At 34.0% G+C, this 14,422-nt stretch overlaps 2 protein-coding genes across 3 annotated transcripts; both read right to left on the bottom strand.

Moving 5' to 3' along the window:
- Positions 1–2,071: 2,071 nt before the first annotated feature.
- Positions 2,072–14,215, bottom strand: LOC114758471 (co-chaperone protein p23-1-like). 2 transcript variants are annotated; one of them, XM_028947522.1, is made up of 6 exons: positions 14,133–14,215; positions 3,634–3,814; positions 3,400–3,553; positions 3,276–3,313; positions 2,731–2,785; positions 2,072–2,546 (listed from the first exon to the last, which is right to left on the bottom strand). In XM_028947522.1, the coding sequence occupies exons 1-6, from the start codon at positions 14,156–14,158 to the stop codon at positions 2,464–2,466; spliced, it is 537 nt and encodes a 178-aa protein (XP_028803355.1). In that variant the 5' UTR covers positions 14,159–14,215; the 3' UTR covers positions 2,072–2,463. The 2 variants fall into 2 exon arrangements, with proteins under 2 accessions (XP_028803355.1, XP_028803356.1); XM_028947523.1 differs by lacking the exon at positions 14,133–14,215 and adding an exon at positions 4,620–4,697.
- On the bottom strand, positions 12,189–13,973 carry LOC114758470 (pentatricopeptide repeat-containing protein At1g62590-like). The gene is made up of 2 exons (XM_028947521.1): positions 13,510–13,973; positions 12,189–13,398 (listed from the first exon to the last, which is right to left on the bottom strand). The coding sequence occupies exons 1-2, from the start codon at positions 13,817–13,819 to the stop codon at positions 12,488–12,490; spliced, it is 1,221 nt and encodes a 406-aa protein (XP_028803354.1). The 5' UTR covers positions 13,820–13,973; the 3' UTR covers positions 12,189–12,487.
- Positions 14,216–14,422: the final 207 nt, after the last annotated feature.

The following is a 14,422-nucleotide window of genomic DNA, read 5'->3' on the forward strand; positions in this document are numbered from 1 at the left end:
AAGGAGCAATTCCTTGGAGACTTTTAAGTGCTCTAATGAAAAGGAGAAAGTGCATTTCAAATCTTCCATCAAGGGCCTAACGATGACTTTAGCGCACAAACATCTAAAGTATAACAAACTACCCTTCTGTTCTTTGAAGGAAACGTAGAACAAAGTCTCGTTTAATTTGAGGTTGTCATGTGTTCTCCAAAACTGATGTACTTGTGTTGTGGGCCTTAGTCTAAAGAACTAATACACATCCCACCTGTAAAGGCTATCCATGCAAGTTTATGTTCTAGTCTATATAATATGCTTCCTAACATGAGCGCACTGCTTAGCATGCATTTTCTATAACATGTAATACTTTGAAACCTATCTGCGGTTTACTAATTATGATGTTGGTCGACGCAGATTATCCTGGTCGCAGAAGCGATTAAATGCTTCCTTCCTTCCAGGTCAGCTAATCTTTTTGTTATGCATTCTGCTTCATGTACTGTTGCATCTCAGTAGCTCAGCAGTTGCAATTCTAGAAGCTCACTAAGTGATGGGCATTGAACTGCAAGTACACATTTAGTGTTTTTTGTGCTGAACCTAGTAGAAGCACTGGGACTGCTCATGATGTTCAAACCATTCCTGGCTGAGAAGAAGAAAACCCCATCACATCAATAACATGTTGCTTAAGCATGTAGTGATAAAGCAGCCATCAGCCTTGAGATGATTTTTCTGAAGGTGATGTTGCTGGCTAATTAACATGATTCAATATATTGTCTCTCTGCTCTCGTGCCTTCTGAGGCCCCTCTCAGAGGAATAGAGAAAGAAACCTAGCCAGAGGGGAATGGAAAGAGCAAGAGCCATATGCTTTCCTGTGTAGCAGTGAAATCGTGGTGAGTCGGTAACATTTGTGATGAATCCAATGTATCGTCTATGTATGTATTTTGGCGCTAGCTGATGGATGTTTATGATTGAACCGACTTGGTCATTGCATTAATGAAACTCATTATATTGAATCAAATTTTTGAAGTCATCCATGTTCTTCTGATTGATTCGATTTGTGATTCGAAACATCTAGATTTTTTTTATATTAAATAGACACTTTCTCATCATTTTCAAAGGCTTGTACTTTGTGATATAGACTATGAATGATTACTTGAGTTTGATTTAGATGAGATCAATAATTCAGGATGTTCATGTGACCACATCCCTGTCCTATCCTGATGAACAATAACAGGAGGGGAATTTTGTCTCATATCTCGGGATGTCCTGTCTTTTTTTTGAGAAAAAAATTTAGTTTTTGGATTGGGCCTATATTGAAAAGTGCTTAACATTTATTCTTCTTTTTTTGGGGGCTAACATTAATGCTGGGCAGGCTTTGCAATAAAAAAATAAATATCGATAAGTTTGGGCTTTTGAAAATTTAGTGGACAAGATTTTGGGGTTTCTGTTTTTCTTGTCCTGTTTCACAAATTTTTTTTTTCCCCTCTCATCCCGTCCCAAAATGATCGGGACTTGAACAAACAAGGCAGCTTGGTTGGATAATGGTGCAAAGGCAAATATTTTTTTTGTTGTTGCTATTTTCAGTTAGGGTATTATTCCACATGGGAAGCTATATCAGCATTTTTTCATCAAATTTTTTATTGAAACAGTCAACATTGAAGTTACTAAGAGTATGATTATTTTCGCATCATTTTATACGGACATTTTGTTATATTTCTCTTTTTTGATATCATAATAAATAAATTCGCCTTTTCAATCAAAATCTGTCGAAGTATAAAAAAAATAAGCCAAATTTGAAATTTATTAATTTCTAGGGGCTTTTTGTCATGCTCCCAAGCAAGAAAAAGAAAAACTCCTCCCAAAATAATACTCCAAAAGATAGAGATTTGCAGATCGAGCAACAATCTAAATTTTTTTAGGTACAGCATCAAGTATTTTCATATTTGTCATAGGCAAGCTCATACATAAATTACTGAACACCTGAAAAACTCAAATATTTCGGGCAATAAAGCTTCTTTTCCATTTTTCAATTCTTCATCTTCAACTTTATAATAAGCTCAGTTTGAATCAACCTTTTTTTTTTTTTTTTTTGCCTTTTCATTTTTCATAGATGGGGAATTCGTTGAGTCCATTCACCACAACATGATGTTTGTTTCCAAAAGGCTGCAAACTTAATACAAATTTCCCAGTTTAAAAAAAAAAAGAAAAAAAGAAGAGTTTACAGGCTAAACAAGATATATCATAATATCATGACCCTAGAAAGTGTTTTTTTAAACAGAACGGGTCCTTAATGTTAGGACCTGCTTCGGAAGGCATAGCATACAAGCTGATGCGAAAATGCCTGTACCTAACTAAGACAAGACACAATTTGAGAATGCCCAGACCTAAGAAAACGGCACACAATTTCAGCAATTTTGAGTTTAGAAAACCTCACTTTCACACAGCTCTTGTCAACGATAAGAGTCTCAACTTTCTGTCTTTCCAAGGCAGTCAAGCCTTAGCTTCCTCAGCCACCGGTGCAGCCGTTTCTCCTGCCTCTTTCTGCCTGTCCTCTTCTTTCGTTTCGATTTCTTCTGTACAGTGTGAATCAGAAAGTACTCCAATGTTAAGAATTACAAAAACCATATCTTAACAAGTTCTTCTACAACAAGCAGGCATGGTAAGTCACTAGGTAACTCAGCCCCCCATGGAAATTTAAAAAGTTTTGGCAGAAAATTTCCTTCACAAGTTATGTAGAAAGTTCACAAAAGCTCTAACCTTCCTCTTCCTTGGAATCATCCATATCAAAATCATCCCCAACCATGTCTAATTTCTGCACAATATGCTTTCAGTTAGCAACAAATTCAAAAGGAGTTTTGGAAAGACTAAAAACACAACTTTCCAAAGCTATTAACATCCCACATAAAACTCAGATGATGTAGCCATTATCAAGCAAAGTTAAGAGGCCTCTTGACTTATATTCTAAAATTTAAACCAAGCTCTTGTTTGGATTCCCGGTTAACATATCCTGAGAACACTAACTAGCCTTCGCAAAGGTCCTTGTCCCACATAAAGCTACTTTAAAGTACATAACTCATCCTCCATTGTACTCTTACAGGGCTAATAACATTTGGGGTTACACCAAAATGACCCTCCACAAGAAAACATACATTCAATAGAACAGTATAACCACCTAAAAGTCAACCTTCCATTTGGCAGTAGTCTTATTGCACATTGTCCCCAAAATCACTGGACTTGTTCATAGCTTAAGTTAATGAAATTATTTACAACTTGTTCCCTGTGTTAGAAAACTTTGAACTTACCGAGAAATCCATGTCATCAAAGTCCATTCCTGCTCTCTCTGTAAATTCAAGGAACTATATCACTATACTGAACCACATGTAACACAACAATAAATTAACACAAAGTCATAATTACAATGCCTACCGTTTTCTTCTTCTTCATCAACCCATTTATCCCAATCAACTTTGACGAACACAGGAGGCTTTCCTTCCTGCTTGATCAACCTATCCCACCATTTCTTCTCTGCTTTCTTTATAACATAAACTATGTTTCTTACACCAATATTGTATTTGCTCTCCTGCAAAATGCCATCAACCATCAATTTGTAGCTAAAAGGGGTCAAATTCTCAAGTACTCTGGAGAATTGATTATTTGTACCTCAACATTGACCTTATCAAATAGATCCAGGTCAACTTCATAGGGAATTTCGTCTTTGTGTGCAGAGAAATTAAATCTTCCATCTGGTTCCAGCTGGAGCTTTACGTCTTTAGCATCAGGCAAATCAACAGTCACATACACCTTGTCTGATCTCTGAGCCCACTTCACAATCGGGTGTCGGCTATAAAAGAAAGAATATTCATCAATTAGCAGGATGTAGGTTAAAATTTAACTCTGGATTAATGGAGGTTCGACCACAAAAATTAATTAGAAACACTGACAAGGCCCTCATTCTCTAGATTTCAAACAAGTTTCAAGCTCCCACCAACACCCATGATTATAGTTTAGTTCCTCAGCATTCAATTGTTGATACAATAAAACAAAGACAAAAAGACCAACTGCATCAAAGCTAGATAGATCACAATAATCATAGATCATAAATGGAAATAAACGTGTAATAATCTCAAGGACCAAGTCAAAAAGTGTGCCTATTATGCTTCTGATCTAAATCTTCCTACGGAAACAATGTATTTATAATATCATTGCCTACAATCAGAGGGAACCCAATAACTGAGAGTTATTAGCCACTAGACTGCATGGAATAGGCCCCAATGCCAAACTTGATATGAAAGGAACCGGAAAACAAAAGTCTCAAATGAATTTCTAACGCAGCGAAATGAAAAGGATGCCAGTAACAGACATCTTTTTCCTTTTGCTTCCCAAAAAAAAATGTACCCACTATAGTGCATGTGAACAAGCAAATACTGGAAACTAGGGAATAAGAATCAGACTCCCATACCTATGAATCAGATTGACCACGAGCATTCATATATAAATATGCAAATAAACAAATGAATACAAATGCCGTTTTGTTCTTGGCATTAGCAGAATTACCATCACTCATGTCAAAGACAAAATGGAAAAAGTAAAGGAAGATATGGAAGCAAGCAAGCAAGCAATGCTGGTACTGGGATTTGCATGCTAACCTCATCTTTTGAGGATGTAAATGTGGGCGTGAAAGCAGCGAAGATGAGCAAGAAGAAGAAAGACCAAAGCTTTTATCACAAGACAACAAGAAATGATGTGTGGAAGGATAAATTACGAAGTGGGGATCAGCCAATGAAGGTCCTCGAGTGCTCCAGAAACTGCAAGAAGCGTTTATTTTCTTTCCGAGAGGGAAAAGGCGACTCCCATTGCCATAATAAACGCAGGTGGTCAATTGTCGTTACTACCCCTACTAGAATTGTCCCGACTATTGTTCTTGTTCTACGCCTGTAATTAATTAATTCTTCATGTCTTATATATAAATTTCTCCCAAAAAAGTTACAAGTTGAAGAAATGTTAATAATCTATTTAAAATTTTTATTATATTTTTTATTCTTATCCTCATTAAGTATCGGTTAGTCTCATTATATTAATTATCAACTGACTCACTTTCCCTTCATTGTTGTTTTTAAAAGAAAAGTTATGATTTTATGAATTTTCAAGGATATAATTCAGTTATTTATATTATAAAAAGGATGGGTACATTATTATAACGTACCGGGATGTGGGATGTTATCGATGGATGATGTTTTTTAAAACGTATTGTATGAAATTATAAAATAGTATGATTTATTGATAATATTTTCTTGGCCAAAAAATAATATACTTTGTTATAAATTTTATTATGTACATTGACATTGATTGATGTATTGATCAAGATTAATTAGTTTTTGTCCATGATCCAAAAGTTCCGTTTTAGTTGCCCAAAAAACCTTTTGTTTTCGCAACCTATTTCAATTCTTGCGTCTAAATGAATAAATTAGTAAGTCCATTGTTTTTTTGAGCTAAAGGAAAGTCCATCTTTTAGGTTTCAAGGAAAATATAATAATAGTAATTCATAACATTTTATAAAATTCATCTAGCTCATTATATTTAGTCTCTCTCTCTCATATCTACTAACGCACCACATTCTCTCACTTTCTTTAACTGGGGCAAATGCCTTCTTCCATTTCTCTATTTCACTTCAGCAATGTTTGAAATTGAATCTTGATCATGAAAAAGGGATTATGAAAAATGTCATGACTATTTATAACAAGTATAGTCTAATTTCATTTCAAATGGGGCAATTTTATTTTTTATTCTATTTTTCTATATAAATTCACATATTTGATATATGTATTTTAAATATCCGACGTTGTATGAATCTTCAAATAACTAACTATACAAAATCCAGTAATATATAAAATCAATGACACTAAATCTACTCAGATAATTTGGTCTTTAAGAGCCTGTTTGGTTAAGCGGTGGGATCTTAAATAAGCCCGTTTAAATTCAAATAAGTGCTTATGAAGCATGTTTAGGGTGTTTGGATGATTTTTATAAAATCCCGATGAATCGTGATTTTAACCTTCCACCGCACTTTTAGGATAAGCAATAAGAAGTAGCTTTTACGTTTGAAAAATCCCGATGAATCTTCAGTAACTAAATTTTCTCTAATCTACCCCTCATTCTAATAGTAATTATTTTAATTTTTTTTTATATTTTCATTCATCTCTAATTTATATGGGGTCTTTTATTTAATATTTGTACTACACATAAATTTTGTAAGTGATTTTAAATAATAATAATTTTAAAATAAAAATAATATTTAAATATTCATGTCATTTATTAAATTATATTTAATAAAATTTATTATTAAATATAATAATTATGAAAATGTAAACAACTTTATTAACTTCATGTCCTTTTTAGTAATTATACACTCATAAGTGATTTTAATAAATAAAAACCAAACATAATAACAATTCTTAAAATCACTTATAAAAAAAATATCCAAACATAAATCACGATTAACTAGTGTCACTTATAGCCAGTATCACTTATAAAATTCACGATTATCTAAAATCACAGTTGTTCACCGCTAATCCAAACGGGCACTAAGAAGGAGATTGCCAACCTGAGACCCAAATTTCATTCAACACATAATATTAATGTAAGATAAGATGTCAATATTATAATAAACTGATCACAAAAACATTTCTCTAAGTCACCATGATTCTACTCTAGCGCAAGAATCAAACCAAAGAATATAATTTTCTTGCTCCAGAAAAGATTTTTAATTTAACCCCTTTTTTTCTTCTCCACTAGAACCAATTTAGATCTGGTCCGAAACGAATTATTACAGGGAATTTATTAAAATCTTTGAATTCGGAATATGGTAAAATAGTTCTTGATTGGGAAACTATTCCTTTGATAGGTTTTGCAATTGCTCTATTTGTAATATTTCTATTTGTAATATTTCTATGTATTGTTCTAAAAATTTATAATTCTTCCATTTTACTAGACGGAATTTCTATGAATTGGATTCACAAAAACCGACTAACTAGTTTTTCAATACAAAATGAAACATTTGGGTCTTAGATTTTTAGCCCATTCTATTTCTGTTTGATAGTTTAGTTTGATTATGGATTTTTTTTTTTTGTTGCTATTTTCACAACATGAGTGTGTGACTTGTGGGACGGGAGTCTAAGAAGGATAGGAAGAAAGCCTCATTTGAGTTGCAGCATTTTTGTTTGTTGTCAAGTTCTCCAATAAAAACATGACATATGAATATTTGGAAGTAAAGAACTAAATAAATGAAAAACTCTGCAAGTTAAGTTTTCAAAGGTTCAATTATAGTGAAGCTGAGAGAAACTAAATAGTAGTGAGTTACAAAGGAGCATAGAAACTTTACTTATAAGTAAAAATCTTAATGAAAATAAATCTTAATACCATGAGCTTATCTAAATATCCTCTAAACATCCTAATATATTCACATCCTACTATATAACTTATAATTAAATTTCATTTATATCAAATTCAATATTTTTTTTATTTATAATTTTCCTTACATGATAGGATTTCTCTTAATATGTCCTCATCTCTAATTATTCCATTATCGATCTTTTTTCTCATCCCAACAAGCAAAGCCAAAAACAAAAGCAGCCAGTGCTTCATCAAGTGATCAATGAATAGACACCACTACAAATAACCACTTACAAAATTCTACAGCCAATTGTTATGCGTGACTCAATAACAAAACCCACGTCCAATATAATAGCGTCTTTGCTCATAAATTTCATCAGGTACAGTCACAGAAACAATCTCCATGGGAGCCTTAGAAACCAAAAAAAAAAAAAACAGTGGAAGATAAATCATTTACTTAAGAAACATAAACTCTAGAATATGCTTTTACAATATCAAACACTGCAACAGGGGAAGTAATATACTCATGCTCCACAATAAATAGGCATCATTTTAGGAACCTTACTATGCCCATCTAATGAGACCTGAGGGATTTACTCTTCATATGCCCTCCTCTCCAACGTTCAATTCTCACCTAAATCTTCTCTATCTCCATAGGAACAAGTCTGTGTTTTGTATCAAACTCATATCAAGCCAAAAATACAAAACAAACAACAGAAGTAAAAAATAAATATAGTCAGTGCATTTGTCACCTTTTTCCATCAACACAAGTATCACATAAAATTTGGAGCAGAGTGACTAACCTTCTTTTATCATTTCATTAGACCTCCAGTGAATAATTTCGCCAACAAGATTCTTGGCCTCGTCATTGTCACTTTTTTCCAAAAGAGGTATAATGAGTGTTTCAAAAGTTACAAAATCAGGCGAGCATCCATTCTCTTGCATTTTATAAAGCAAAGCCTTTGCTTCGTCATACAAACACTCTTTACAAAGTCCTTTGATCATAGCAGTATATGCTTGGACATTCAAAGGATGACCACTAACCAAAAGATGTTGGAAAATCTGTCGTGCATCATTTAATTTGTTACCCTGGCACAAACCATCAACAAGTATGGTATATGTGTAAATATCAGGCTGAATTCCTTGGTTAACAATTTGCCTGAATAATGAAATTGCCTGGTCAAGATGGTGACTTTTGCACAATCCATCTAACAAGGTACTATAAAATACTATATTTGGGGCACAACCTCTATCATGCATCTCATAGATAATATCTTGCACATCAGAGATTCTACCTGACTTGAACAAACCGTGGACAAGGGAATTGTAAGTGAAAATGTCAGGAATAAAGCATTTACAGCGCATTTCTTTAAAGAGATTCATGGCCTCATCCACCATCTTGATTTTACAAAGTCCATTAATCAAAATGTTATAACTAAAAATACTAGGAGTCAAACCACTCTTGACCATCTTGTTGAATAGTGTTTGTGACTCTCTAACATTATTAATCAAACAGTACCCTTTCATTAAAGTGTTATAAGTTACAACATCAGCACTTTTGCGGCTCTTCAACATCATGGCAACTACGGCTTCAGCTTTGGTGACACTTCCATCATTACAAAATGCATCAACCAATATATTAAAAGTACGAACATCAGCGTTGATGCCTTCAAGTCTCATTTGATTAAACAATCTTGCAGCTTCTGGCCCTTTATCCATGACACAAAAACCATATATCAAAGAGTTATAGGTCACAACATCAGGAGATATTCCATGATTAATCATCTCATGAAATAAATCACAGGCTTTAGATATGAGACCTTCTCTGCAAAAGCCGTCAACAATTGCATTATACATGACTAAATCAGGCTTAATCAGCCCTCTCGCCATTTTCTGGAGCAACTTAACCGCAGCTCTAGTTTTCCCAATCTTGCATAGTCCATTGATCAGTGTTCCGTAGCTAACTGCATTTAACTGAAAACCCTTTGCTATCACATCATCATGAAAATCCAAGGCTTTTCCAACGTCATTATTGATGCAAAAGCCCTTCATTAGTGTGGTCAAAGTAATCGTACTTGGCTGATAGCCCATCTTAAGAATCTTGCCTAAGGCAGAGAAAGCAAAAGTCATTTGACCCAAATGGCAGTAACAATTAATCAAAATGCTGAGTGTTACCACAGACGGCGTGAATCCCTGAGACTCCGCTTGTGCGAAAAGGGAGATAACAGTTCGATGATGTTTCAACTTTGCCACAGATCCTAATATCTTATTAACTTGTATTATAGAGGGTGGAGGGCGTAAATAAAGCAAGCGATTAAAAGAAGAGAGAGCCTCTTCGATATTCTGAGGATTTGCGGGATTGGAATGGGAACAGAAGTGGAGAGAAAGAAGGAAGGGAGACGTAGATGCCCTAGGGAACAAAGGAAACTGGGAGAAGACATACCGCGAAGGAGCTCTGCAAAATGACATCTTCAGTTGGATTCAGAAGTTCAGATCCTTCAACCAAGACTTCAATTGAGAACCTGGCGTTCGTCCCGTTAGGAAGACGACAATTTTCTTCAGATTGGTTCTGCTGGACGAAAATTCAGAATCCTGATCACTTTTTTATTACTAATTTCTGAATAATATTCTTATTTTGTTTCGATTTTAAAAGAGGCAAGCAGAGCCGGGTATTGATATGAACGAAGTGTTTATTTTCCGGAGAACTTGTTTATTTTTTATTTAGGCAACTGCCTTTTTATTTGTTTATTTTTTTTAGGTAAGTAATTTTTAAACTTGAATTTTTAAGAAAAAAGGACTATAAAAGATCAAGATTATTTATAAAGAAAAATATCAATTAAATCTTGTCAAAATACTAAAATTCAAATTCAAACCTACACTTTCAACAAACCTATAGTTAGGCAAAAATCCTAATTAGAGATTTATCAATGACTAAAATATTCTTATTATAGTCAAGAGGAAAAATTAAAGCTACGTATACTGCTGATTTTGGTTTTGATTATTTTAACTAGAGATTTTCTTTTTGTCAGTTTGGTGTAGGTTTTTGTTTTTGTTTTATGAAACAAACATATTTTCGCCAACATAAAACAAACAAATATACGCAGTCATTCTCCATGAGCAGTAAAATATATATAAATGTAATATATATATATATATATATATATATATATCCTCCCCATTTATAACTTGTATGCATGTAATTTCATTCTAGATTGTGCAATTTCACTTATTTTATACTGTTTTTTTTTTTGGGTAAGATAATCAACTTAAATTAAGTTAAAAGAACAAGATTACAGAGTTAAGTAGTAAATAGGATACAAAGATAACAAATTTTGGATATCAGCTACCACTGTCAAGACTGTTAGTTCCAGAGCTGGAGAGCCTTAGAAACCGTTTCCACATACATGCCAACCATAGCTCTGCTCTACCTTGCACAGAAAATGATTCAGATTCCACAATCTGATGCATTTAAGGACAAAGTTTAGACAAATAATCCAAGCATGACAGGAAATGCCTCTATGTTGCTTGATTCTGTGCAAAATTAGTAGCCATTCTGCTTCATTAGTGTGTTGCGTCTGCCTTGTGGGGAGGGGAAGGGATTGGAAGGCTAGATTTGATGAGGAAGATGTGCAAAAGAATTCTTCTATGGCCTGTTGAGGCTTCTTAACCTGTCCTTCATGCAGAGTGGTTTCTTCTCATCCAGATGATATTGAGAAGAAGAAGAATAATAATAATAACAATACCATGTACTTGGTGAGAATACCAGGGAATTTATTAAAATCTTTGAGTTCGGAATATGGTAAAATAGTTCTTGATTGGGAAACTATTCCTTTGATAGGTTTTGCAATTGCTCTATTTGTAATATTTCTATCTATTATTCTAAAAATTTATAATTCTTCCATTTTACTAGACGGAATTTCTATGAATTGGATTCACAAAAACTGACTAACTAGTTTTTCAACACAAAATGAAACATTTGGGTCTTAGATTTTTAGCCCATTCTATTTCTGTTTGATAGTTTAGTTTGATTATGGATTTTTTTTTTGTTGCTATTTTCACAACATGAGTGTGTGACTTGTGGGACGGGAGTCTAAGAAGGATAGGAAGAAAGCCTCATTTGAGTTGCAGCATTTTTGTTTGTTGTCAAGTTCTCCAATAAAAACATGACATATGAATATTTGGAAGTAAAGAACTAAATAAATGAAAAACTCTGCAAGTTAAGTTTTCAAAGGTTCAATTATAGCGAAGCTTAGAAAAAATAAATAACTTCTAATCAAATCACAAAAGTGAGTTACAAAGGAGCATAGAAACTTTACTTATAAGTAAAAATCTTAATGAAAATAAATCTTAATACCATGAGCTTATCTAAATATCCTCTAAACATCCTAATATATTCACATCCTACTATATAACTTATAATTAAATTTCATTTATATCAAATTCAATATTTTTTTTATTTATAATTTTCCTTACATGATAGGATTTCTCTTAATATGTCCTCATCTCTAATTATTCCATTATCGATCTTTTTTCTCATCCCAACAAGCAAAGCCAAAAACAAAAGCAGCCAGTGCTTCATCAAGTGATCAATGAATAGACACCACTACAAATAACCACTTACAAAATTCTACAGCCAATTGTTATGCGTGACTCAATAACAAAACCCACGTCCAATATAATAGCTTCTTTGCTCATAAATTTCATCAGGTACAGTCACAGAAACAATCTTCATGGGAGCCTTAGAAACAAAAAAAAAAAAAACAGTGGAAGATAAATCATTTACTTAAGAAACATAAACTCTAGAATATGCTTTTACAATATCAAACACTGCAACAAGGGAAGTAATATACTCATGCTCCACAATAAATAGGCATCATTTTAGGAACCTTACTATGCCCATCTAATGAGACCTGAAGGATTTACTCTTCATATGCCCTCCTCTCCAACGTTCAATTCTCACCTAAATCTTCTCTATCTCCATAGGAACAAGTCTGTGTTTTGTATCAAACTCATATCAAGCAAAAAATACAAAACAAAACAACAGAAGTAAAAAATAAATATAGTCAGTGCATTTGTCACCTTTTTCCATCAACACAAGTATCACATAAAATTTGAAGCAGAGTGACTAACCTTCTTTTATCATTTCATTAGACCTCCACTGAATAATTTCGCCAACAAGATTCTTGGCCTCGTCATTGTCACTTTTTTCCAAAAGAGGTATAATGAGTGTTTCAAAAGTTACAAAATTAGGCGAGCATCCATTCTCTTGCATTTTATAAAGCAAAGCCTTCGCTTCGTCATACAAACACTCTTTACAAAGTCCTTTGATCATAGCAGTATATGCTTGGACATTCAAAGGATGACCACTAACCAAAAGATGTTGGAAAATCTGTCGTGCATCATTTAATTTGTTACCCTGGCACAAACCATCAATAAGTATGGTATATGTGTATGTATCAGGCTGAATTCCTTGGTTAACAATTTGCCTGAATAATGAAATTGCCTGGTCAAGATGGTGACTTTTGCACAATCCATCTAACAAGGTACTATAAAATACTATATTTGGGGCACAACCTCTATCATGCATCTCATAGATAATATCTTGCACATCAGAGATTCTACCTGACTTGAACAAACCGTGGACAAGGGAATTGTAAGTGAAAATGTCAGGAATAAAGCATTTACAGCGCATTTCTTTAAAGAGATTCATGGCCTCATCCACCATCTTGATTTTACAAAGTCCATTAATCAAAATGTTATAACTAAAAATACTAGGAGTCAAACCACTCTTGACCATCTTGTTGAATAGTGTTTGTGACTCTCTAACATTATTAATCAAACAGTACCCTTTCATTAAAGTGTTATAAGTTACAACATCAGCACTTTTGCGGCTCTTCAACATCATGGCAACTACGGCTTCAGCTTTGGTGACACTTCCATCATTACAAAATGCATCAACCAATATATTAAAAGTAAGAACATCAGCGTTGATGCCTTCAAGTCTCATTTGATTAAACAATCTTGCAGCTTCTGGCCCTTTATCCATGACACAAAAACCATATATCAAAGAGTTATAGGTCACAACATCAGGAGATATTCCATGATTAATCATCTCATGAAATAAATCACAGGCTTTAGATATGAGACCTTCTCTGCAAAAGCCATCAACAATTGCATTATACATGACTAAATCAGGCTTAATCAGCCCTCTCGCCATTTTCTGGAGCAACTTAACCGCAGCTCTAGTTTTCCCAATCTTGCATAGTCCATGGATCAGTGTTCCGTAGCTAACTGCATTTAACTGAAAACCCTTTGCTATCACATCATCATGAAAATCCAAGGCTTTTCCAACGTCATTATTGATGCAAAGGCCGTTCATTAGTGTGTTCAAAGTAATCGTACTTGGCTGATAGCCCATCTTAAGAATCTTGCCTAAGGAAGAGAAAGCAAAAGTCATTTGACCCAAATGGCAGTAACAATTAATCAAGATGCTCAGTGTAACGCAATCAGGCGTGAATCCCTTAGACTCCGCTTGTGCGAAAAGGGAGATAACAGTTCGATGATGTTTCAACTTTGCCACGGATCCTAATATCTTAGTAATTTGGATTATAGAGGGTGGAGGGCGTAAATGAAGCAAGCGATTAAAAGAAGAAAGAGCCTCTTCAATATTCTGAGGATTTCTGGGATTGGAATGGGAACAGAAGTGGAGAGAAAGAAGGAAGGGAGACGTAGACGCGGTAGAAAACAAAGGAAACTGGGAGAAGACATACCTCGAAGGAGCTCTGCAAAATGGCATCTTCAGTTGGATTCAGAAGTTCAGATCCTTCAACCAAGACTTCAATTGAGAACTTGGCGTTCGTCGTGATAGGAGGACGAAAATTTTCTTCAGATTGGTTCTACCGTACGAAAATTCAGAATCCTGACCACTTTTTTATTACTAATTTCTTTTAATTATCACATTTTAGGGGTAAATAGTTTTTCCCGAACCAAAAGGAATGTTTCGATTTTAAAAGAGGCAAGCAGAGCCGGGCATTGATATAAACGAAGTATTCATTTTCCG

Source organism: Neltuma alba, unplaced genomic scaffold (assembly GCF_004799145.2).
Source record: "Neltuma alba isolate B1F8T4 unplaced genomic scaffold, ASM479914v2 tig00010701_pilon, whole genome shotgun sequence".
Lineage (NCBI taxonomy): Eukaryota > Viridiplantae > Streptophyta > Magnoliopsida > Fabales > Fabaceae > Neltuma > Neltuma alba.

Coding starts and splice junctions, on each gene's coding strand:
- LOC114758470 (XM_028947521.1), bottom strand. CDS start 13,819: ATGACTTTTGCTTTCTCTTCCTTAGGCAAGATTCTTAAGATGGGCTAT. Junction 13,399..13,509: donor TGATGGCTTTTGCAGAGAAG/GTCTCATATCTA, acceptor TCATGGATAAAG/GGCCAGAAGCTGCAAGATTG.
- LOC114758471 (XM_028947522.1), bottom strand. CDS start 14,158: ATGCCATTTTGCAGAGCTCCTTCGAG. Junction 3,815..14,132: donor TTTTGCAGAGCTCCTTCGAG/GTATGTCTTCTC, acceptor TTTCTTTTATAG/CCGACACCCGATTGTGAAGT. Junction 3,314..3,399: donor TGATGAAGAAGAAGAAAACG/GTAGGCATTGTA, acceptor TTGAATTTACAG/AGAGAGCAGGAATGGACTTT.